This window comes from Chelmon rostratus, chromosome 6 (assembly GCF_017976325.1).
Source record: "Chelmon rostratus isolate fCheRos1 chromosome 6, fCheRos1.pri, whole genome shotgun sequence".
In the NCBI taxonomy this organism is placed as follows: Eukaryota; Metazoa; Chordata; class Actinopteri; order Chaetodontiformes; family Chaetodontidae; genus Chelmon; species Chelmon rostratus.
In genome coordinates, this window is record NC_055663.1 from 12,970,394 (window position 1) to 12,996,439 (window position 26,046).

General features: G+C 42.8%; 1 protein-coding gene and 1 pseudogene across 1 annotated transcript; both read left to right on the top strand.

Annotated features, from left to right (window-relative positions):
• Window positions 1-927: 927 nt before the first annotated feature.
• On the top strand, window positions 928-9,999 carry LOC121607693 (annotated as a pseudogene).
• A 354-nt stretch (window positions 10,000-10,353) lies between these two features.
• ces2b (carboxylesterase 2b) lies at window positions 10,354-25,755 on the top strand. Its single transcript, XM_041938635.1, has 27 exons — window positions 10,354-10,465; window positions 11,334-11,439; window positions 14,320-14,512; window positions 14,600-14,741; window positions 14,992-15,125; window positions 15,256-15,409; window positions 15,508-15,612; window positions 15,714-15,812; window positions 15,940-16,083; window positions 16,171-16,248; window positions 16,332-16,479; window positions 16,586-16,735; window positions 16,840-16,915; window positions 17,008-17,177; window positions 18,588-18,743; window positions 20,166-20,358; window positions 20,446-20,587; window positions 20,845-20,978; window positions 21,109-21,262; window positions 21,361-21,465; window positions 21,566-21,664; window positions 24,167-24,310; window positions 24,406-24,483; window positions 24,572-24,719; window positions 24,826-24,975; window positions 25,092-25,167; window positions 25,256-25,755. Exons 2-27 carry the CDS (start codon window positions 11,364-11,366, stop codon window positions 25,437-25,439), a joined length of 3,432 nt encoding a protein of 1,143 aa, XP_041794569.1. The 5' UTR covers window positions 10,354-10,465; window positions 11,334-11,363; the 3' UTR covers window positions 25,440-25,755.
• The last annotated feature ends 291 nt before the right edge of the window (window positions 25,756-26,046 follow it).

Genomic DNA, 26,046 nt, shown 5'->3' on the forward strand with positions numbered 1-26,046 from the left:
GTAATATTTCATAGTTTTTGTTTGTTTGTTTTGTCCACCTTCTCTCTGCACTCCTGCAATTTCTTTTGAGTTTTCTGATTTCGTCATTATTTCTCCACGGTGGTGTAGGTTTTGTTTTTATGGTTTTGGTTAAAAGTGGAGCGACTGAGTCCAGTGTTGTTTTCAGTATGCTGTTAAAGTTGTCAACAATAAAATCACAAGAAGCAGGTAAAATTTCTGCAGGAGTGCTCTTTAAAATCTCCATAAAATTTGCAGCCACTTCAGAAGTAATGTAGCGTTTCCTCACCGTTCTTACCGGGGCCTCCTGGTGGTTAAAACTGGTGATGTTAAAATACACACAGTAGTGGTCAGACACAGCCAGGTCAACAACAGAGGACACACCACTAGACAGGCCATAGGTTATGACCAGGTCCAGGGTGTGTCCTCTGTTGTGAGTGTGACGTGCTGTTTAAAATCCATGCAACTTAAAAGATTTAAAAATTCATTGGACATTGAGCCAGAGCTATTATCAACATGAAGGTTAAAATCACCAGTTATTAGAATTTTGTGATAGTTGGTGTGTATGATTGATAATACTTCAGAGAATTCACTGATAAAAGAGGTAGGATGATGGTGGGGTGGTCTGTAAACTGTGATGCAAAGAATAGGAGGACTGCTAAAAACAAAGGCATGATGCTCAAACGATGTGTAACTGTTAAAGGAGACTTCAATTGAGTTCAATGTGTTTCTCGTGATAGAGGCAGTTCCACCCCCTCTTTTACCACCCCTGGTCAAAAATAAAAAATTAAAATTTGGTGGGCAAGCCTCAGTGAGAACAACTGGTGTGTCAGTGCCAAGCCATGTCTCTGTTAAAAGAATGCTGTCTAACTTGTTATCTAAAATCATCGTTTATTTAAAAGGGAGCGCACATTCAGCACGGCCAGCTGGATGTTCGTGCTGAAAGTGCGCTCTTCATCACAGTGTGAAGAGGTTGAAGCAGGTGTGACAGGAACTAGGTTATTTCGCTTGTTGCTGGTCCATGATGAAACTGGTCTGTGAATTCTGTTTGTGATTCTTACTGTGATTCTTAATATCCTGTGATTCTTAATATCCTGACAGCACCTGAAGTCCACACAAAGCTCGGCAGCCTGAGAGGTGCATATGTGAGCGTAAAGGGGAAGGAGACGGGCGCCCATGCCTACCTGGGTATCCCATTTGCCAAGCCACCCATCGGCCCTGCTCTGAGACTGGCTGCACCTCAGCCAGTAGAGGGATGGGAAGGAGTGAGGGAAGCCACCCGGCAGCCACCCATGTAAGACATTCATGCCCTTCAGCTGTTGACAAATTATGTCCAGTACGTGTTGGTAAAACGTGCCTCTTTTTCAGGTGTGTTCAGCATAAACAGCTTGTTCATGATATGCTCGATAAACTTGGTGGACTGGTGGCTGAAGTCCCAGACATTTCAGAAGACTGCCTTTACCTCAACATTTACACTCCTGCAAACAGAGCTCACAATGCCAAGCTCCCAGTAAGAACCCTTTGCTGCAGGTTTGGAGTGGTGCTGCTCCCTTATTAAAATTCTGCTTTGGATCATGTTCTTGGATGAGTTTGCTTGATTGCTTTTGAAGAATCCATGATGGCCAGACTGCAAACTTTGAAATACTCAGTTTCTCACCATGAATTCTTTGTTTGGTTTAATGTAGTTTAATTGATATTATGAGCTCACTTAGAATAAAGTAAAAATGTTCTTGTTTCTTACCAGGTCATGGTCTGGATCCATGGTGGAGGGTTTGCTTGGGGGTCAGCTTCAACGTATGACGGCTCCGCCCTGGCTGCATATCAGGATGTGGTTGTTGTTCTGATCCAGTACCGCTTGGGACTTCTGGGCTTTCTCAGGTAAACACAAGTCACAAAGCACAGTTAGAATGAACATACTGTCTGTGCCACATGTGACAGTTCAAACTTACTTTTACCAGCTGGAGTAAACGTAGCATGGCAGACAATAATTGTCTGTTCTATCCAGCACTGGAGATGAACACGTGTCAGGGAACTTTGGCCTGCTGGACCAGGTCCAAGCTTTGAGGTGGACCCAGGAGCACATTCATAACTTTGGAGGGGACCCTGACTCAGTTACTATATTTGGAGAATCTGCTGGTGGAATGAGTGTATCCCTCCTGGTAAGGATCATTCTGCAGATAAAGTGCTTTCTTTGCAAGTATTGCACAGTGTTGCTGCTCACAGAACTTTTCCTCTTTCCTGTCACTTGAATCAACAGCTCCTCTCACCACTGTCTCATGGCCTTTTCCACCGTGCCATTGCTGAGAGTGGCACTGCTGCAGTGGATTTACTCGTTGCAAATGATCCTCTACCAGTGACTCAGGTGGATTATCACTGTTTATTTTTGTGCGTTATGTATCTTAACTTTGTTCACAATGTTGGCAATATCACAACATCTGTATTTTCTAAATTGTTGTCCTCAGATGGTAGCAGATGGATGTGGCTGTAGCCTCGAAAGCACAGAGAAGATCGCTGGATGCATAAAAAACCTTGATATTAGTGCCATTGTGACTATTGGGCAGGTGAGATATTGTTACATTCTATGAAGGTTTTTAACGGACTCTAATGCCAAATTCAGACTTAGCAGACAGGAGTGTGAACAAAAAACTTTTTTTAATTAAAGTTCAGCAAGCAAACCAGTCAGATGGACAGAGTTCAATGGTGCTTAGTCCAATGGATTCCAGGTCCGAATCAGGGAGAGGAGACAGACAGGTCTAAACAAGGTCCGCAGGTGGAGGTTTGGTTAATAGAGATTTCCAATGACACACAAGGTCCAGACTAGGTGAGTGGTAGAACATCCACACGAGGGCTCACAGTGTCATGACCCCCCTTTCCCCTTGTGTGTTGTCTTTGCCTGGTTGCCTGGCCTCACATCCTGTTTTATTTTGAAGGTTTAGGTTATGTGTCTTTGGGTTACTTTACTTCCTATGTTTTCCGTCCCTGTGATTGTCTGATTGTTTCCACCTGTGTGTCATTAGTGATCCCTCCTTGTGTATTTAAGTCTGTGTCTTCCCCCGTCTTTGTCGGGTCGTTGTCTGAGCTACCTTGCTGTCTTGTCACCTTGCTGTCTGCCATAGCCTTATAGCCACAGCCACAGCATAACCACAGCCATAGCCCCATAGTGAGTGTTATTTTTTGTGTTTTCTTTGTTCATGTCCGTGTCGTGTTTCAGGTAATTGTCTCCTTGGTTTGTCTTTGTCCTTTGTTTGCTACAGTCCGTGAAAGTTAGTTTCTTGTCTTTGTTCCTGTCCATGCCTTGTTTCATGTTAGTGTTCCACCGTCTTTAATGTTTGTATATAGTCCCTCGGTGAATGTTATTTTATTGCGTTATCTTTGTTCATGTCCGTGTCTCTGTTAATGTCTGTGTTTACCCTCGGTTTTTCTTTGTTCATGTCCATGCCGTGTTCTCTGTGAGTTTTCCTTTTATTGTAATTTCTATCACCTAGTTTTGTTATTTTGGTTACCGCTAGTTATAGCCAAATTTCAGTTCTTTGTTAGATTGTTCTTTGGTTTTGTTTTATTTCTTAGTAGTGTTATTTTCCTCCAAGTTTTCAGGAGTGATTTTTATTTCTGTTAAGTTCAAGGTCTATCATAGTCGTTTGTTTCTTCCTCCTACTGGAGCGTTTTCTGTTCTTTATTTTAGTCATTGATAATTTGTTCATGGTCTGGTCTTTGTCTATAGTCTTGCCACGTTTTGTGACAGTGAGTTTCTTGTGTTGTCTTAGTCTTTTCCCCTGCTGTTGAGTTTGCGTGCTCTGTGTTTATTCATTGTTTCCCTGTGTTGCTTCGTTGTATGTATAGCCCTTGCCCCTAGTGTGTGTGTTTAATCATAGTTTCCTCAGTTGTGGTTTTTCGTTGTGTTTAATTTATTAATTTGAATCAAGTGCCCCCTTGTGTGCCTGCATTTGGGTTCAATCCCTCAAAGTTCCCCATAAATTCCACCGCCCTGACACACAGAGATCATCAACAGGCAGGGCACAGATGAGAGTAGGTAACTGGGATCCCCTCAACACAAAGCACAGAGACAGAACAGGTACTAAGCACAAAAACGAAGTCGAACAAACTACAGCAGCAAACAGCAAGGAGGCTGGCCCAGCCTGTCGACCACACCCTGGAGTGATGTCCCTCCACTAGACGGAAAGGGGGGGAGACAGACAAGAGACAAAAGGAAGAGAAACACTGGAGCACAAAAGGAGGAGAGACTGCAGATCTCCATGTACACTGTATTTAAAACTGATACTGACTTCATCAGATTATTATTATGATGTATCTGTTTTTATGTTGTCTTTTTCTGAAATTTTCTCTATTAAATGTTTTATTCTCTCAAGAATCAAAGCTTTAGATTTCCCATAAATGTTGATGGACACATCCTGAGAAAACCTGTGGATCAGCTGCTCCATAAACATGAACTTCTCACTGTGCCATTCATGACTGGTGTTAATGATCATGAATGGGGCTGGTTCCTTCCTGATGTAAGTATGAATGTTAAATTGTTACAGACTCCCAGGTAAGCCCATAAAAATATGTGTTTGTTTGAAATGGTAATTCCAGCTGTGTCTTCCTTCAGTTATTTGCTCCTCCAAACTGGACAGAGGGAATGGATCGGGAGCAGGTCGTGAACATCCTTTCCTTATTTTACCCTGATGTAAGAAAGACACTACCTGACATTACATTATCATACTGTTTCATCTTGCTCAAACTTCTCTGACAGATATGTTGTAATTTTCTCAAGCCCAAAGAGTAGTAGTCTTAAGAGATTTGGTAGTAGATGAATATATGGGAACTGGTGAAGATCGTGTGAAAAACAGAGACGGGTTCACTGAGGTGATTGGAGATATGATGTTCACCATTCCAGCCATTAAGACTGCCAATGCACACAGAGGTAGTTTATTTACACAATACAATGTATCTATTTTTCAACCGTTTTTTACAATTTGCTGTCACAAACCTGAATAAATAACAGATCACACTCTTTGTCTACTACTAGATGCAGGCGCCTCCGTGTACCTGTATGAGTACGTCCATCCTCCCAAATTCCTGCAGGCAAAAAGGCCAAGCTTTGTTAGGAGTGACCATTCAGATGAAATCTTAACAGTATTAGGATTTTGCTTCACAACTACTCATGTGAAATTAGCCGGTAAGTGAGTTCAATATAAAAATCACTATTTCAACATCCCACCAGAGACCCAGGTTTTTCCTGTGTTTTTTACGTTAAAGTACAAAGTGTTTTACCAGCTGGTCATTTTTCACAGTGGATGCATGCTCTGAAGAGGAGGAGCAGTTGAGCAAAACCATGATGAGCTACTGGGGCAACTTTGCTCGCACAGGGTAGGAATTAACCCTCATTCTAAATTAGAATATTATGGAAGCAGAGAACGGCCAGGTCCATATCTTTTTTTTTTTTTTTTACCGGTTTCCTGTGATAACGAATTAATTATTTCGTTATCTCGAGATAACAAAGACCGTTTTCCCGTGATAACGAATTAAATTATTTGGTTCTCGGCTTCCGTATAGCCTACACACAGAGCCTCCAACAGGATGGCGGTTAATTTGATGACAAGGGAACACAGAGCCGAGGTGGATTTCTTGCCGAGTTTGGCTCCGGACAACTCAGAGTTGAGTCAGGAGAGAGGAGTGCACACAGCTAATGAGGTATATGATCAGATTAAGTAAATACCAAATATATGTTAGATTAAGCATAATTGGGGTAAACTGATGTTTAAATGTAGATTACTTTTAGTTGTAGTATGTGAGACCACATAGGGTCAGAGCAGGGAAAGGGACACCAAAGGTGGTAAAGTTTATAGAGGGGCTATTAGGACGTAAACCTCTCAAAGAGATAGATATAGCTTGTCGCAAAGGAAAACATTCCTCAGTGGCACATATGCCCAGAACATGATCTGGTTTTTGAATTAGGAAAAGTATGGGTGGAGTAAGACGAAATGCCATGCTATATATTGTGTTGTCTTTATGTTAAGGGCAGAGTCCTTGTGGCGGGGGACTTTAATCACGTTGAACTGAAGGCGGTGTTTCCCAAATTTCATAAGTACATAAAGTTTCCTACCAGAGACAGTAACATTTTGGATCAAGTTTACTGCAACATCCCTGCTGCTTACAAGGCTGTAGCAGCTCCTCACCTGGGCATGTCAGACCACATCTCCGTGAAACTCATTCCTGCCTACAAGCCTCTGGCCTGCAGAACAAAGCCGACCACCAGGACAGTACAGATATGGACTGAGGAGGCCTCCTCTGCACTTCAGGACTGCTTCGAACTGACAGACTGGACTGTGTTCAGAGAAGAGGCAGACCTTGAGGAGTACACATCATCTGTATTGTCTTATGTTCAGTTCTGCACTGATGCTGTCCTCCCTGTTAAGACCATCACAGTGTTTCCCAACCAGAAACCATGGCTGGACAGCACAGTGCGGTCCCTGCTGAAAGCCCGGGATACTGCCTACAGATCTGGAGACAGGCTGGCTTATAGCAGGGCTCGAGCAGAGCTGAAGAAAGGAATCAAGCAGGCCAAGCTCCAGTACAAAAACAAAATTGAAGATCACTTCAAGAACAACAACCCACAGAGCATGTGGAGAGGCATCAGAACCATAACGGACTACAAGCCGAACACACAGCTCACCAGCCACGACCCCGCCCTGCCTGACACCTTGAACAGCTTCTTTGCCCGCTTCGACACATCAGGCAGCAGAGAAGTCACACACCTACCCCGGCTGGAGGAGCAGCACCAGCCCCTCGTCCTGCAGCAGCACCAGGTGTCATCCACCCTGAGGAGGATCAACACCCGCAGAGCTGCAGGACCGGATAAGGTGTCAGGCAAGACTTTGAGGACATGCGCTGACCAGCTAGCAGGAGTGTTCCTGGACATTTTCAACCTGTCCCTGCAGCTGTCCACGGTTCCTGAGTGCCTCAAGTCCTCCACCATCATTCCGGTACCGAAGAAGACATCCATCACCTGCCTGAATGACTACCGGCCTGTTGCACTGACCCCGGTAATCATGAAGTGCTTTGAGCGGATTATTCTCAGGTACATCAGAGACTTCATCCCCTCGGACCTAGACAGCCTTCAGTTTGCTTACAGAGGGAATCGGTCCACAGAGGATGCTGTCTCCATCACCCTGCACACAGCCCTGACCCACCTGCAGCAGCCCAACACCTACGTCAGGATGCTATTTGTAGACTTTAGCTCAGCTTTTAACACCGTCATCCCAGACAAGCTGGCGCTGAAGCTACACACGGTGGGTCTGCCTGCGTCTCTGTGCCACTGGATCAGAGACTTTCTCACCAACAGGCCTCAGGTGGTGAGAATAGGGAACATCACATCATCCCCTCTGGTCCTCAGCACGGGCACGCCACAGGGTTGTGTGCTCAGCCCAGCCCTCTTCACCCTGTTTACTCACGACTGTGCTGCCATCCACCCCACCAACACAGTCATGAAGTTTGCGGACGACACTACAGTAGTGGGTCTCATCTCAGATAACAACGAGACCCACTACAGAGAGGAGATACACCAGCTCACCCAGTGGTGTTCAGCCAACAACCTGGTGCTGAACACAGGGAAAACCAAGGAGGTCATTGTGGACTTCAGGAGGTCCAGGAAGACGGATCACGCCCCCCTCCTCATGGACGGAGAAGTGGTGGAGCGTGTGGACAACATCAGGTTCCTGGGCCTCCACATCACATCTGACCTCTCCTGGTCCATGAACACCTCCCGCCTGGTGAAGAAGGCACAACAAAGGCTCTTCTTCCTCAGGAAGCTGAAACGGGCTGGACTCTCCTCTCGGTTGCTCGTTAACTTCTACAGGGCCACAATTGAAAGCATCCTCTGCCTCAGTGTGACAGTGTGGTATGGCAGCTGCACGGCACAGGAGAGGAAACAACTGGCACGGGTGGTTAAAACTGCACAGGGCATCGTGGGCTGCCCCCTCCCTGACCTAGACTCTATATATGAAGGTCGGGTCAGAAAGAGGGCGAGATCCATCGCCACGGACCCCAGCCACCCGGGCCACAGACTGTTTGTACCGCTTCCATCAGGAAAGCGGTACAGGAACATCCGCACCACCACTAACAGACTGAGGGACAGCTTCTTCCCCAGAGCTGTTAGAGCTATCACCCCCAGCAGCCCCTCACTGCAGTGAGAGACTGTGTGAACTGTGAACACTGCACACCGCACTTTACACCTACACCTACACCTCTACCTCCACCTGCACCTTCTGTGTACTTGACTTTTATGTACACACATATACTATAATTATATACATTTTAGTATATCAGCACATTTCAGTTTCATTGGCATATTTTATTCTGTCGGAACATTTCACTGTGTATATTTTATATTTTATTCTGCTTGTATATTTTATTCTGTTTGCACATTTCACTTCCATATTTTATTGTTTATTGTTTAGTATATTTTATTGCCTAAGTATATTTTCATTCTGTTATATTTTTAATTGCTTCACGAATATTTTTTTTTTTTTATTGCATGTTGGTTTATTTTATTTTATTGTAGTTATCTTAATTTTATTCACTCTTTCTAGCCTTATCTTTCTTACCATCTAACATGGGGGTTGCAATGAAAATTTCATTGACATGTGCAATGACAATAAAGACTCTTGAATCTTGAATCTTGAATCTTGAGTCTTCTGATCTGACCCTGAAGCTCTCTCGGATGGCCGGCATCTGATCTGATACTGCTTGTTAATAAAGGTCTCTTTAACTCAAGCTTGTATCAGCGGAGTTCTTCCTACATCATCTTCATACCACTGCTTGGCAGGACCTGGCTGATAAACTTCACTAACATTAGCGCCGACGCTGCTAACTTTATGTTAGCAACGGCAGCTGCAGTTAGCTCTCAGTTTGGTAAGGAAGCTGCTGCAGTCAGTCCATCAGGAATGGCCTTGGCATTGTAATGGTCTCTGTCATCGTAGCTGAAGGCTGTGTTTTGCTCCAGTCTGGAGTTATTCATTGTAAACATGCTGTTTGTTAAGATGTCTTACTGTTAGCTGCTAATTTGGCAAGATGTTTGCACAAGCATACTCAAAATACTATGAAAATTGTCTACAAAACAGCTGTTACAAAACAAAACTTTGTTGACATGAGTGAACACAGCATAGAGCAGTGTGAATGTGAGTGGGAATAGTGCTCGTTAGGTCTGCTGACAGCAAGGTTTGCTTTGCTAGTTACTGTGATTTTAAACACAAGTTGTTGTTCACAATGTATCGTTCATCATAAACAATCGATGCTTAGCCTGTCGGGGGGGTAAGAAAAGCCTGGTGGCCCGCCAGGCCTATAAAGCACTGGGGGAAACCCTGAACTTTAAATACAAAGGGGCATACTTCCTCTGATTATTGACACATTTGAAGTTGATCACTGTAATGCATTGTGCCGCACTAACCATAATGTAAACATACTCATCACATCACTGCTAATAAACACTGTATCAAGCTACATCGTGCTAAATTAGCACTAGCCTTCGTTAGGGTTTTGTCTGTGTAGAAACCCAGAAATCGAGAGCCAGTTTATGCTGAGAACCAAATAATTTAATTCGTTATCACGGGAAAACGCTCTTTGTTATCTCGAGATAACGAAATAATTAATTCGTTATCACGTGAAAACGGTCTTTGTTACTAGAGATAACGAAATAATTAATTGGTCATCACGAGAAAGCGGAAAAAAAAAATGTATACGGACCTGGCCGTTCTCGGCTTCCGTAGAATATACATGGAGATGAGACAAACTTGTTTCTGAGTGTGTGTGTGTGTGTGTAGGTCTCCTAATGGGAAAGGTCTTGTCCATTGGCCAAAGTACGGAGCAGAAGGAGACTATTTGAAAATTGGTGCAAAGGAGCAGGTAGCGAGTCAGCACTTGAAGAAGGACCGGTTCGTCTTCATCACTCAGACCCTCCCGGAGAAGATCCGACAATATTATGAGAAGGAGCACAGCGAGCTGTAGAACAGTCACCTCCCCTTTCTCCATTCCATTGAGTTTTATTTTTGATTCCACCTTAAACAAATCATTTGAAACTGCATCACACACACTGTGAAACCACTGTTAAAACGAAAGTGATATTAATAATAAAGTAAGTTGTGTGTTGGGACAGTAGGGGATTTTGAAACTGGTCCATGAATATTGTTATGACCCGTGCTGTGCACACTGGTTTTTTGTTTAAGATTTCCCTTGTGTGTTGTCTTTGTCTGGTTTTTGTCACAACCTGTTTTATTTTGAAGTTTCAGGATATGTTTCTTGGTTTACTGTACTTCCTGTGTTTTCCCGTCCTTGTGATTGTCTGATTGTTTCCATCTGTGTGTCATTAGTGATCCCTCCTTGTGTATATAAGTCCTTGTCTTCCCCCAGTCTTAGCCCCATCGTGAGTGTTGTTCGTTGTGTTATTTTTGTTCATGTACGTGTCGTGTTTCATGTGAGTATTTTCTTGGTTTGTCTTTGTCCTTGCGTTCCACAGCCTATCTAAGTGTTTCTAGTGTTGTCTATGTCGTTTGTATGCCACAGTCCCTGTAAGTTTGGTTCTGTCTTAGTCCTGCCAAGTTTCATGTATGTGTTTTTCTAGTATTGTCTTAGTTGTGCCATGTTTTATGTAAAGTAGATTGCGAGTCTTGTCTGTGTCTAAAGCTGTGTCACGTTAGTAAGTAGTAAGTTTCGATTGCTGTCTTTGTTTCACCCATGCCCCGTTGTGTTTTGTGTTTATGTGTTTATGTGTTGTAATTGCTCAGTGTTTCCCTGTGTTGCCTTCATTTTATCTGTAGCCCTTTTCCCTAGTGTGTGTTTCTTTGTTGTTCCTTGAGTTCTGGTATTTCTGTGGTTCTCCTTTTTGTTAAATAAATTTTATTAATTCTAACCTAGCGCCCCCTTGAGTCTGCATCTGGGTTCAACCCATAGTTCCCTGAAATCCCCACCATTTCTGACAAATATGTCGTAACACTTAACATGAAACATTCCTGCAAACAAAATACTTGTACCTTTGGCTTGGTCTTGGTGGAAGTATAACATTTTGCAAGCCAGTGATATGGTATTTATTTCCCCAAGACAGTCAAGTCCAATATTTTTTAGTTTACAGAAAGACAGATGAAAGAATCCTTTCAACAGAAAATGCCTTGAGCCATAGTGGCCAGTGGGAGAGGAGGGAGTGTTTTCATTCAGCTCCTGTCACTGTGGAGTAAAACCTGATGACTCATGTCATAATGTAACATTAGGTGGAGCATTTCCTCGGTCGAAGTTTTAAGACGGGAGGTTCACAGGAGGTGACATCGTTTTTTGCTCTTTCCCAGCAGAGTGCTGCTGTCTGCACAGAGACGATCATCATGAAGTTCTGTGCAACGCACACTTTTTTCTTTCTCACGTCTCTTTTGTTTCTCTGTGTTGCTGCAGACCTACATGGTAAGTAGGGCAACCCTGCTTTCTTTGCACAATGATACGGGCGTCAAAAAGCATGCATTGCCTGTAGATCTGACTGCATTGTTCATCTGAATTAAAACACAGGGCGACCCTGGCTGCAGTATATTCCTTTGTTTTAAATGCGTCTCTCCTGGTTATGAATCCGTTGTTAAACATGATGGGGCACCTTACCTGTTGGCACTTTGTCGCACTTCAAACGAGGCTGCCTTTTACCTACATAATGGACAAGCTCATTGTGTTAAAAGGTGAAACTCTTATCCTGAAGACCCAGGCAGGTTGCAACTTTTAATATTTAGGCTTTTCTTCAGGCTTCAGGGTGATGCAGGGCAACATGAATATGGGAACGACTGTGGCTTTATAAACAAATGCCATAGGCTACTCAATGTGGTGGAAAATTGCCAGAATGGAGCAATGTGACGGATCATCTTCGCAAAGGAGAAATCTTTTGACTTAATTTTTGGACAACCTTTTTCTTTTTCGTTTTAGTCATCAATTCTATTGTGATATCTCTTTATTCACCAGGCTAATTGTAGCCTTGAGATTAGACAGACACAACGTTTCAAAGGCCATTTCACAAAAATATCCAGCACGCAATTTACTCAAATTATTGAAACCTTTTGTGTCGAGACAGAATGTTAACACACTCAAAATGTATCACTGATTGCATTGCAAAACTATATTCAGTGGGTCACAGTGGAACCAGATTGTCGCTCTGCATGTCGTCCTGCACTGAGCAAGTTTAAACAGGTGAATGGGAGTGTTTTCCAGTACAGTTAAACTTGATCCAGCAAACCGTCTGTAATAGTAAGGTTTCTAACCAAGTAAGATAAAACTGCTACTCTCCTGTTACCTTTAGAACTGTAGAGAACAATTATTTCCATTGATGATTAATCTGTCAGTGATTTTTGGATCAATCATTAATTGCACAAAATTGTAGTGTAGTGTAGTGGAAAGTTTAAGATAAGATAGACTTTATTTATCCCCAGCCGGAGAAATTCAGGTGTTACAGGCAGCAGGTAATGGCAGTTTGAAAAAAAAAAAAAAGAAATAGGGAAATACAAAATAAAAGCTGACTATGTATGTACATTTTATACAAAGGACTAAATAAGAGAAAAATATGTAAAAAATATATTTGTATATATAATGTAAATCTCTTCAAAGAACAATAAGGAAAAACTTCCACAAAAATATACTACCAAAAATTCTGAAGAATTTTACAGACTTTACACAGATTGCACATGGTGGATAAAGTGGCCACAGCATTAATGTGATTGCACAGAAATAGAGTTAATTTAAACACAAGATACTTGTGCTCAAAAAAGAGGATTCATTCTCAGTGAAGAACCTTGGAGCCCTAATTTGCCTCTATACATGCCAAAGAGCAGCGATTCCTAACACGGCTCTGGGAGTCATCAGGTGGATACCTCCCTTCAACAGTGTTTCGCCTACTTAGTCCCACTACACCTCCAGGAGGCTAGGCGGTGAACTCCGGCGTGGCAGAGCCACCCCCCCTAGCGCCTGTTCACACTGCTCCTACACAGTCCAAACAGCACTGCCACGTTCAACTGACCCAGGCCTGTTTAGAAGATGCTCCAGGTAGTGGCCAGTACCGATGCTACCATTTAGCTAATGCTAATGCTAACCGCTAAGAAGAACAGAAAAAGACAATACAGTTCCAATGCTACCATTTAGCTAATGCTAATGCTAAATGCTAACCACTACCTGCTAAGAGGAACAGAAGAAGACAATAAAGCAAGATTCACCGATACTGTTAATGCCAATACTAACTGCTAAGATACTATCATACTACCACCGCTTTAGCTATTGTTAGCTACTACCATGCTACTACAGGCCTAGATGCTACATGTAACTGCCAATTGCCGCCCTACCATCATCTACCCCTGCCTCTCACCAACTGCACCCATAAAAGCGGGGTGGGAATACAAACCCTGGTTCGGGTAGGGGGTAGAAAGTAAAGAGGTAGAGTCAAAGATGACAGTAGGGATTGGATACAGACCCTTGTTTGGGTAGGGGGTAGAAAGTTTAGAGGGTGCCGAAGGTGGAGGCCTAAACCACAGACTAGATTTAACAGCCTCTGCTAACATTTCCTTCAAGAAGCAACAAACCCTAACATTTCCTTCAAGAAGCAGACAAAACAGGAAAACAACCAAAAAAAGAACAAAACAAGCCAACTCTGTATCTTACAATGCAAACTCACCTGAACAGGCCACATGGTGCCAAAGAGAGACTCTAGCTGGCCACACCCCCACCTTATCTACACTTCCTCTACCTGGATCTCTTCCTATTGGGAGAGCGAGAAGATGGGGCGGGGAAAGCAGAGCAGAGGAGAGGTGTCTTATTCAGACTTCAACCTCTTCTCCTGCCGGATTAGGCATGCATGTCCACACCTAACCTCTCCTTTCTAGAACTTCCAGAATTCACCTGCTTCCCTCTCTCTTCAATGCCTGCGGCTAAGCTTCTCAGCAGCTGATTGTGCCGCCATGTATACCGGCCTTGTGATAAGCTAATTCTACAACCTGATATACCTAATATAAAAGCACAGAAATAAATATGTTATATTGAAAAGGAAACTTCCCCTAGAGCCCCAGGTGACAAATCGACATTTTGGAGACAGGAACAGTGTGTCTCGCACATGGCACAGCATAGCTGAAGCCAAATGGAAAGTGGCTGTATTATGTATAACCTGCCACTTGTAACATAAGCTACCACCAACCAACAACAGGGTGTTGCATATTTGGACAATGTTTGTTTTGTTTTGTTCTTTAACTTGAATTGGAAATTGAATTGCTAAATTGTGAAGTGTCACATTATGATTCTGACTCAGTCTTAATATCCTGACAGCACCTGAAGTCCACACAAAGCTTGGCAGCCTGAGGGGTGCATATGTGAGCGTAAAGGGGAAGGAGACGGGCGCCCATGCCTACCTGGGTATCCCATTTGCCAAGCCACCCATCGGCCCTGCTCTGAGACTGGCTGCACCTCAGCCAGTAGAGGGATGGGAAGGAGTGAGGGAAGCCACCCGGCAGCCACCCTTGTAAGACATTCATGCACTTCAGCTGTTGCACACCAAAATTGGACAAGTTACGTCCAGTACGTGTTGGTAAACATGTCTCTTTTTCAGGTGTGTTCAACATAAACAGCTTGTTCATGATATGCTCGATAAACTTGGTGGCCTGGTGGCTGACATCCCAGACATTTCAGAAGACTGCCTTTATCTCAACATTTACACTCCTGCAAACAGAGCTCACAATGCCAAGCTCCCAGTAAGAACCCTTTGCTGCAGGTTTGGAGTGGTGCTGCTCCCTTACTAAGATTCTGCTTTGGATCGTATTCTTGGATGAGTTTGCTTGATTGCTTTTGAAGAATCCATGATGGCCAGACTTTGAAACACTCAGTTTCTCACCATGAATTCTTTGTTGTAGTGGGATTTAATTCTTTGTTTGGTTTAATGTAGTTTAATTGATATTATGAGCTCACTTAGAATAAAGTAAAAATGTTCTTGTTGCCTACCAGGTCATGGTCTGGATCCATGGTGGAGGGTTGACAATGGGGTCAGCATCAACCTATGATGGCTCCGCCCTGGCTGCATACCAGAATGTGGTTGTTGTTCTGATCCAGTACCGCTTGGGACTTCTGGGCTTTCTCAGGTGAAAAGACACAAGTCACAAAGCACAGTTAGAATGAACATACTATCTGTGCCACAATGACAGTTCAAAGTTACTTTTACCAGCTGGTGTAAACGTAGCATGGCAGACAATAATTGTCTGTTCTATCCAGCACTGGAGATGAACACGTGTCAGGGAACTTTGGTCTGCTGGACCAGGTCCAAGCTTTGAGGTGGACTCAGGAGCACATTCATAACTTTGGAGGGGACCCTGATTCAGTTACTATATTTGGGGAGTCTGCTGGTGGAGTGAGCGTATCACTCCTGGTAAGGATCATTCTGCAGATAAAGTGCTTTCTTTGCAAGTATTGCACAGTGTTGCTGCTCACAGAACTTTTCCTCTTTCCTGTCACTTGAATCAACAGCTCCTCTCACCACTGTCTCATGGCCTTTTCCACCGTGCCATTGCTGAGAGTGGCACTTCTTCAATAGATTTTCTCATTGCAAACGATCCTCTACCAGTGACTCAGGTGGATTATCACTGTTTATTTTTTTGTGTTGTGTGTCTTTACTATGTTCATAATATTGGCAATCATCACAACATCTGTGTTTTCTAAATTGTTGCCCTCAGATGGTAGCAGATGGATGTGGCTGTAGCCTCGAAAGCACAGAGAAGATCGCTAAATGCATAAAAAACCTTGATATTAGTGCCATTGTGACTATTGGGCAGGTGAGATATTGTCTGTAAAACTGATTCTGACTGACTTAATGAGGTTATTATTATTATTATGATTATTATTAAGCTGTTTTTATGTTGTCTTTTCCTGAAATTATCTCTTAAATGTTTTATTCTTAAGAATGAAAGCTTGAGATTTCCCGTAAATGTTGATGGATACTTCCTGAGAAAACCTGTGGATGAGCTGCTCCATAAACATGAACTTCTCACCGTGCCATTCATGACTGGTGTTAATGATCATGAAGGGGGCTGGGTACTTGCTGGTGTAAGTGAATGTGCGACAGACTCCCAGATAAGCCCATAAAAATATGTGTTTGTTTGAAATGGTAATTCCAGCTGTGTCTTCCTTCAGTTATTTGGTCCTCCAGACTGGTCAGAGGGAATGGATCGGGAGCAGGTTGCGAACAGCCTTTCCATATTTTACCCTGATGTAAGAAAGACACTACCAGTACAATATCACACTGTTTCATCTTGCTCAAACTTCTCTGACAGTTATGTTGTCATTTTCTCAAGGCCAAAGATGCAGTCTTAAGCAATTTGGTAGTAGATGAATATATTGGAACCGGTGAAGATCGTGTGAAAAACAGAGACGGGTTCACTGAGGTGATTGGAGATATGATGTTCACCATTCCAGCCATTAAAACTGCCAATGCACACAGAGGTAGTTTATTTACACAATACAGTGAATCTATTTTCCAACCATTTTTTTTACTTTTTGCTTCACAGTCATTCATAAATAACATATCACACTCTTTGTCTACTACTAGATGCAGGCGCCTCCGTGTACCTGTATGAGTACCGCCATCCTCCCAAATTCCTGCAGGCAAAAAGGCCAAGCTTTGTTAGGAGTGACCATGGAGATGAAATCTTAACAGTATTCGGATTGTGCTTCACAACTACTCATGTGAAAGTAGCTGGTAAGTGAGTTCACTATTTAAACATCCCCCCAGTGACCCAGGTTTTTCCTGTGTTTTCTACAATAAAGTATAAAGTGTTTTACCAGCTGGGCATTATTTCACAGCAGATGCATGCTCTGAAGAGGAGGAGCAGTTGAGCAAAACCATGATGAGCTATTGGGGCAATTTTGCTCGCACTGGGTAGGAATTAACCCTCATTCTAAATTAGAATATACATGGAGATAAGACAAACTTGTTTCTGAGTGTGTGTGTGTGTGTGTGTTTGTGTGTAGGTCTCCTAATGGGAAAGGTCTTGTCCATTGGCCAAAGTACGGAGCAGGAGACTACTTGAAAATTGATGCAAAGGAGCAGGCAGCGAGTCAGCACTTGAAGAAGGACCGGTTCTTCTTCGTCACTCAGACCCTCCCGGAGAAGATCCAACAATATTATGAGAAGGAGCACAGCGAGCTGTAGAACAGTCACCTCCCCTTTCAAGTTTTTTTTATTGATTCCACCTTAAACAAATCATTTGAAACTGCATCACACACACTGTGAAACCACTGTTAAAACTAATGTGACATAAAGAATAAAGTAAGCTGTGTGTTGGGACAGCAGGGGATTTTGAAAATTTTTAATCATCATTTTGATTTCATGGCATATCGCTTCAGGCAATAATTTAATAAAATCTAAATGCCCAACAGGAAATATGTGGTTGAAAGGCACTTCCATCATGAGATACCACTACTGCGTTAGCCTAATATCTCTTTTTAATGATGTTGTTTGAAGAACCAATAAAAACTCATGTGTCAAATCTTGCACTATTCAGGTTTGATTCAGTTATGTTTGGTTTGTATTCATTTAATTCTCCATTCACAAACACTAAAAAAGACTCAATTGAGAACACACACTGGCCGTAGTTTTGAAAGGGTCAGTTTGTGTTTTACTAGACCAGCTTGTAACCAGGGTTTTTCATGGGTCCAGCACTTCAGTATGAGAGGTGATCATGGGACACTTAATACTTGATAGTGACAACAGTTGTTTGTTTGCAATATTGGGTTTCGTAGCTCACAGGGCTTGTGTAATATAGTGTAGCAACAGGAGAGAATCATTTCAGGTGATAGTTGTCAACAGTTCACTTGAATTACAGGAAAATAAGAAAGAAAAATAAGAGACCTGTCAATAGTTTTCTTTGTATCGGGTGGAAACCCCTTTTAGAGGCCGCAGTCAAGTACACCTAAATTGTGGAGAAGGCTTTCCGTTTGTCAATCACACACAAACTCTCAGGCCCAGGGGAAAAGGGCATATTTTATAGTTAGACACCAAAACAAATGCTCTGATGAGAACATATTTTACTTTGTTTACACTTTATTATTTACCCCATAATTCCATTATTGCGTCATTTCAGAGTTTTGATGTCCTCAGTATTAATCTACAATGCAGGAAAAAATGAAGAAATGATATTGAATGAGAGGGCGTGTCAAAACTTTTTTACGGTCAGTTGCAACAATATGCTCATTGTTACTGTGAACAACTACAGTTCTAAATATCCCCTGTGTCTATGTAGCTCATGGGAGATGTTCTTCTGTCCTGCAAACAAAATACTTGTACTTTTGTCTTGGTCTTGATGGAAGTGTAACATTTTGCAAGCCAGTGATATGGTATGTATTTCGCCAAGACAGTCAAGTCCAATATTTTGTTTTAGTTTACAGAAAGACAAATGAGAGAAACCTTTCAACAGAAAATGCCTTGAGCCATAGTGGCCAGTGGGACAGGAGGGAGTGTTTCTGTTCAGCTCCTGTCACTGTTGAGTAAAACCTGATGACTCATGTCATAATGTAACACTAGGTGGAGTATTGCCTTGGTCAAAGTTGAGAGGGGGAAAGTTCACAGGAGGTGACATCGTTTTTTGCTCTTTCCCAGCAGAGTGCTGCTGTCTGCACAGAGACGATCATCATGAAGTTCTGTGCAACGCACACTTTTTTCTTTCTCACGTCTGTTTTGTTTCTCTGTGTTGCTGCAGACCTACATGGTAAGTAGGACAAACCTGCTTTCTTTGCACAATGATACGGGCGTCAAAAAGCATGCATTGCCTGTAGATCTGACTGCATTGTTCATCTGAATTAAAACACAGGCCGACCCTGGCTGCAGTATATTCCTTTGTTTTAAATGCGTCTCTCCTGGTTATGAATCCGTTGTTAAACATGATGGGGCACCTTACCTTTTGGCATTTTGTCGCACTTCAAACGAGGCTGCCTTTTACCTACATAATGGACAAGCTCACTGTGTCCAAAGGTGAAACTCTTATCCTGAAGACCCAGGCAGGTTGCAACTTTTAATATTTAGGCTTTTCTTCCGGCTTCAGCATGATGCAGACAACATGCATATGGGAACGACTGTGGCTTTATAAACAAATACCATAGGCTAATCAATGTGGTGGAAAATTGCCAGAATGGAGCAATGTGACGGATCATCTTTGCCAAGGAGAAATCTTTTGACTTAATTTTTGGACAACCTTGGTTGGTTTTTAGTTTTAGTCATCAATTCTATTGTGATATCTCTTTATTCTGATTGATTCTGATTTTACACTGATTGCATTGCAAAACTATATTCAGTGGGTCACAGTGGAACCAGTTTGTAGCTCTGCATGTCGTCCTGCACTGAGCAAGTTTAAACAGGTGAATGGGAGTGTTTTCCAGTCCAGTTAAACTTGATCCAGCAAATCGTCTGTGTTTAACCAAGTAGGATAAAACTATGCTACTCTCCTGTTACCTTTCGACTGCAGCTAACAATTATTTCCATTGATGATTCATCTGTCAGTGATTTTTGGACCAATGGTATAAAACTGTAGTGTAGTGTAGTGGAAACTTTAAGATAGATAGACTTTATTTATCCCCAGCCGGAGAAATTTAGGCATTACAGGCAGCAGGTAATGGCAGTTGGAAAAAAAATAGCAACAGAAATAGGGAAATAGAAAATACAAAATACAACGTGTATATGTATATATATATATATATATATATTTCAGCAAAGAACTATAACAAAACTACCACAAAAATATACTACCAAAAATTCTGTAGAATTTGACAGACTTTACACAGATTGCACATGGTGGATAAAGTGACCACAGCATTTATGCTGTTGCACAGAAATATATATGTTTTATTGGAAAGGAAACTGCCCCTAGAGCCCCAGGTGAGAAATTGACAAATTGTTTTGGAGACAGGAACAGTGTGTCTTGCACATGGCACAGCATAGCAGAAGCAAATGGAAGTTGCTGTATTATGTATAACCTGCCACTTGTAACATAAGCTACCACCAACCAACAACAGGGTGTTGCGTATTTGGACAATGTTTTTTTGTTTTTTTTGTTCTTTAGCTTGAATTGGAAATTGAATTGCTAAATTGTGAAGTGTCACATTATGATTCTGACTCAGTCTTAATATCCTGACAGCACCTGAAGTCCACACAAAGCTCGGCAGCCTGAGGGGTGCATATGTGAGCGTAAAGGGGAAGGAGACTGGCGTCCATGCCTACTTGGGTATCCCATTTGCCAAGCCACCCATCGGCCCTGCTCTGAGACTGGCTGCACCTCAGCCAGTAGAGGGATGGGAAGGAGTGAGGGACGCCACCCGGCAGCCACCCTTGTAAGACATTCATGCCCCTCAGCTGTTGCACAACAAAATTGGAGAAATCATGTCCAGTACTTGTTGGTAAACATGTCTCTTTTTCAGGTGTGTTCAGCATAAACAGCTTGTTTATGATCTGCTTGATAAACTCGGTGCCCTGGTGGCTGAAGTCCCAGACATTTCAGAAGACTGCCTTTACCTCAACATTTACACTCCTGCAAACAGAGCTCACAATGCCAAGCTCCCAGTAAGAACCCTTTGCTGCAGGTTTGGAGTGGTGCTGCTCCCTTACTAAGATTCTGCTTTGGATCGTGTTCTTGGATGAGTTTGCTTGATTGCTTTTGAAGAATCCATGGCCAAACTGCAAAGCGATTACCTCGAACTTCTAAATTTGTCACCATGAATTCTTTGTTGTAGTGGGATTCTTTGTTTTGGTTTACTGTAGTTTAATTGATATTATGAACTCACTTAGAAAAAAGTAAAAATGTCCTTGTGTCCTACCAGGTCATGGTCTGGATCCATGGTGGAGGGTTTGCTATGGGTTCAGCTTCAACATATGATGGCTCCGCCCTGGCTGCATATCAGGATGTGGTTGTTGTTCTGATCCAGTACCGCTTGGGACTTCTGGGCTTTCTCAGGTAAAAAGACACAAGTCACAAAGCACAGTTAGAATGAACATACTGTCTGTGCCACAATGACAGTTCAAAGTTACTTTTACCAGCTGGTGTAAACGTAGCATGGCAGACAATAATTGTCTGTTCTATCCAGCACTGGAGATGAACACGTGTCAGGGAACTTTGGTCTGCTGGACCAGGTCCAAGCTTTGAGGTGGACCCAGGAGCACATTCATAACTTTGGAGGGGACCCTGATTCAGTTACTATATTTGGGGAGTCTGCTGGTGGAGTGAGCGTATCACTCCTGGTAAGGATCATTCTGCAGATAAAGTGCTTTCTTTGCAAGTATTGCACAGTGTTGCTGCTCACAGAACTTTTCCTCTTTCCTGTCACTTGAATCAACAGCTCCTCTCACCACTGTCTCATGGCCTTTTCCACCGTGCCATTGCTGAGAGTGGCACTGCTGCAATGGATTTACTTGTTGCAAACGATCCTCTACCAGTGACTCAGGTGGATTATCACTGTTTATTTTTTTGCGTTATGTATCTTAACTTTGTTGACAATATTTGCAATATCACAACACCTTTGTTTTCTAAATTGTTGTCCTCAGATGGTAGCAGATGGATCTGGCTGTAGCCTCGAAAGCACAGAGAAGATTGCTGGATGCATAAAAAACCTTGATATTAGTGCCATTGTGACTATTGGGCAGGTGAGATATTGTATGTAAAACTGATTCTGACTGATTTTATGAGATTATTATTATTTGTATTATGATATCGCTGTTTTTATGATATCGCTGTTTTTATGTTATCACAAGCGCTCAAGCACAAGGGGCTGGACTCAAGTGCACGACTCCACAACACCAGTGTAGTAGACAAAAAGGCTCACGGCCGGTTTTAATAACAAAAAGTCTCTCAGATACAATACATAACAAAAAGTGATCAATATTCAAAAATACAAACAAAAGGCACAAAGGATAATTCTATTCAATACAAAAACGATGAAACAAAAGACTCAATACTGACAAGGATCACAGGGTTTGCAAGACAATCTGGCACAGGACAGGGGAAATGCAGAAATATATACACGAGGTGACAAGGAACAGGTGGAAGTCTAGGAAGCCAAGGGTCTAAAACGAGAGGGAAGTTTAGACCGTCAGGCTCTCTTGGACCAGTTTTCGATTAGAAACATCGAATGTGGGGTGTACTTTCATGGACCTGGGAAGTTTTAGATGCACAGAAACAGGGCTGATGATTTTTGAGATAGGGCACCAAAACCTCTGTTTAACCACAGACCCGTATGTTTAGCCCCAGGATGACATGGAAGTAGTGATGTGTGTGCTCATTGAATTACATGCGACCTTAGTTGAGCCGGTACGAACAACCAGTCACTGGGACAACCTGCAGGTGATATTACACCCTTACCGGCCTGTTGCACCTCCTTTTCCATCTGCCAGGAGACTCCTCCTACCACACAATTCAGTGGCAGGATGGGTTCGGGTTCCTTGGCAGTTGGCTCCTGTCGTATAGTCAAGACAGCGCATCAGGTTTGGTGTTCTGTGACCCGGGTCTAAACAACTATGTGAACTGGAACCGACTGAAAAACAGTGCCCATCAGGCCTGCCTAGCATTGAATCTCTTGGCCTTTCTGATATGCTCTAGATTCTTGTGGTCAGTCCACACCAAAAAGGGTTGTTCGGCACCCTCTAACCATTGTCGCCATTCCTCAAGGGCCATTTTAACCGCTAACAGTTCTCTATTTCCCACATCATACCGTCTTTCTGCGCAAGACAACTTAAGGGAAAGGTAGGCGCAGGGATGGATCCTGTTATCCTGTTTGGAAGGTTGGGTAAGAGCTGCTCCAATCCCCTTGTTCGAGGCACCCACCTCTACCACAAATTGTCTCTGCGGATCCAGGACGGTGAGCACAGGTGCAGTGGGTGCAGTGGTCCAGGATTCTGCCTGGCAGTCATTCAGCTCACCAATGCCCTCCTCTTGGTTGGTGAGCTGTCCCTTTTGCCTGACAGTCAGCTAATTGGTGCCCCTGCTCTCCGCAATAAAAACAAGCTTTTTTTTCTTTTACAAGGCGGCGTCTCTCTTCCAGGTTCAGCTTGGCTCTGTCGATTTGCATGGGCTCCTCCTCCTAACCAGAGTGTGGCAATGCAGGAACATGGAAAGGATGGGGTGTCAGTTTGACTTGCAGGGCGTCTCCATCTCTCTCTCCGACGAGCATTTTCCCTCCAGCGGTCCCTCTCCCTCTCACATAGCCTTGAGTCTATGCCGATCGCTGTGGCGATGATGGTTTCCAGATCTTGGGGCAGGTCCAGGGGAGCCATCTGGTCTTTGAGATCTCCCGAGGCAGTGGACAAAATCGTCATTTAATGCACGACCGTTCCATCCACTGTCTGCCGCTAGCCTGCGGAAATCAATGGCTTAATCACCCACCCGGCAGTTGCCTTGTCTCAATCTCAGCAGTACCCAGGAGGCTTCTCGAGCTGGGCACTCATGGTCAAAAATGTTAGTGAGAATCTCTGTAGTGTCTTGACACAACACAGAATCTCTTGCCCATTCAGAGGTGGCCCACGCCACTGCCCTTCCTGAAAGGTGGGAAATCATGAAGGCAACTTTTGCCTGCTCAGTTTGATACGCACCTGGGTAATGTTTGAAATGAAGGTCACACTGGACCAGGAAGTAGCTGCAGTCTCCAGAGTTGCCCGAATATTTGTCCGTCAGTGTAGAAAACAAAAAGGCTCACGGCCGGTTTTAATAACAAAAAGTCTCTCAGATACAATAGATAACAAAAAGTGCTCAATATTCAAAAATACAAACAGAAGGATAATTCTCTTCAATACAAAAACAATGAAACAAAAGACTCTCGATACTAGGGCAAGGTAGGCAAGGTAACAAGGCTGGACTGACAAGGATCACAAGGTTCACAAGACAATCTGGCAGGACTGACAGGGGAAATGCAGAAATATATACACGAGACAACAAGGAACAGGTGGAGACAATCAGGGCAGGCCAGACAATCAGACAGGTGGGAACACGCCAAGAAGTCAAGGGTCTGAAACGAGAGGGAAGTTTAGGTTTCATAATAAAACAGGAAGTGCTCGACAAAAACATGACGCCAGTGAACAAAACCTCAACAGACACGTCGGGACATTGTTGTCTTTTTCTGAAATTTTCTCTATTAAATGTTTTATTCTCTCAAGAATCAAAGCTTTAGATTTCCCATAAATGTTGATGGACACTTCCTGAGAAAACCTGTGGATGAGCTGCTCCATAAACGTGAACTTCTCACTGTGCCATTCATGACTGGTGTTAATGATCATGAAGGCGGCTGGTTACTTCCTGATGTAAGTATGAATGTAAAATTGTTACAGACTCCCAGATTAGCCCATAAAAATATGTGTTTGTTTGAAATGGTAATTCCAGCTGTGTCTTCCTTCAGTTCTTTGGTCCTCCAAACTGGACAGAGGGAATGGATCGGGAGCAGGTCGTGAACATCCTTTCCATATTTTACCCTGATGTAAGAAAGACACTACCTGACATTACATTATCATACTGTTTCATCTTGCTCAAACTTCTCTGACAGATATGTTTCTCATTTTCTCAAGCCCAAAGACGTAGTCTTAAGAGATTTGGTAGTAGATGAATATATTGGAACCGGTGAAGATCGTGTGAAAAACAGAGACGGGTTCACTGAGGTGATTGGAGATATGATGTTCACCATTCCAGCCATTAAGACTGCCAATGCACACAGAGGTAGTTTATTTACACAATACAATGAATCTATTTTCCAGACATTTTTTTACTTTTTGCTTTCACAGTCATTCAGAAATAACATATCACACTCTTTGTCTACTACTAGATGCAGGTGCCTCCGTGTACCTGTATGAGTACCGCCATCCTCCCAAATTCCTGCAGGCAAAAAGGCCAAGCTTTGTTAGGAGTGACCATGGAGATGAAATCTTTACAGTATTAGGATTTTGCTTCACAACTACTCATGTGAAATTAGCCGGTAAATAAGTTCAATATAAAAATCCTTATTTCAACATCCCACCAGAGACCCAGGTTTTTCCTGTGTTTTCTATGATCAAGTACAAAGTGTTTTACCAGCTGGTCATTATTTCACAGCAGATGCATGCTCTGAAGAGGAGGAGCAGTTGAGCAAAACCATGATGAGCTACTGGGGCAACTTTGCTCGCACAGGGTAGGAATTAACCCTCATTCTAAATTAGAATATACATGGAGATAAGACAAACTTGTTTCTGAGTGTGTGTCTGTGTGTTTGTGTGTAGGTCTCCTAATGGGAAAGGTCTTGTCCATTGGCCAAAGTACGGAGCAGAAGGAGACTACTTGAAAATTGATGCAAAGGAGCAGGCAGCGAGTCAGCACTTGAAGAAGGACCGGTTTGTCTTCATCACTCAGACCCTCCCGGAGAAGATCCAACAATATTATGAGAAGGAGCACAGTGAGCTGTAGAACAGTCACCTCCACTTTCTCCATTCCATCGAGTTTTTTTTTTTTGATTCCACCTTAAACAAACCATTTGAAACTACATCACACACTGTGAAACCACTGTTAAAACTAATATGATTTTAATAATAAAGTAAGTTGTGTGTTGGGACAGCAGGGGATTTTGAAACTTTTTCATAATCATTTTGATTTCATGGCATATCGCTTCAAATCTAAATGCCCAACAGGAAATATGTGGTTGAAAGACACTTCCATCATGAGATACCACTACTGCGTTAGCCTAATATCTCTTTTTAATGATGTTGTTTGAAGAACCAATAAAAACTCATGTGTCAAATCTTGCACTATTCAGGTTTGATTCAGTTATGTTTGGTTTGTATTCATTTCATTCTCCATTTACAAACACAAAAAAAGACAAAATTGGGAACACAAACACTGGCCGTAGTTTTCGGTCAGTTTGTGTTTCAGTAGACCAGCTTGTAACCAGGGTTTTTCATGGGTCCAGCACTTCAGTATGAGAGGTGATCATGGGACACTTAATACTTGATAGTGACAACAGTTGTTTGTTTGCAATATTGGGTTTCCTAGTTCACAGGGCTTGTGTAATATAGTG

What these genes read in the sequence shown, in the direction of transcription:
- ces2b (XM_041938635.1), top strand. Translation starts at nt 11,364, where the DNA reads ATGAAGTTCTGTGCAACGCACACTTTTTTCTTTCTCACGTCTCTTTTG. An exon ending in TGTTGCTGCAGACCTACATG is followed by an intron (nt 11,440 to 14,319) that starts GTAAGTAGGGCA and finishes ATATCCTGACAG; the next exon opens with CACCTGAAGTCCACACAAAG. An exon ending in CCATTGTGACTATTGGGCAG is followed by an intron (nt 15,813 to 15,939) that starts GTGAGATATTGT and finishes TTTATTCTTAAG; the next exon opens with AATGAAAGCTTGAGATTTCC.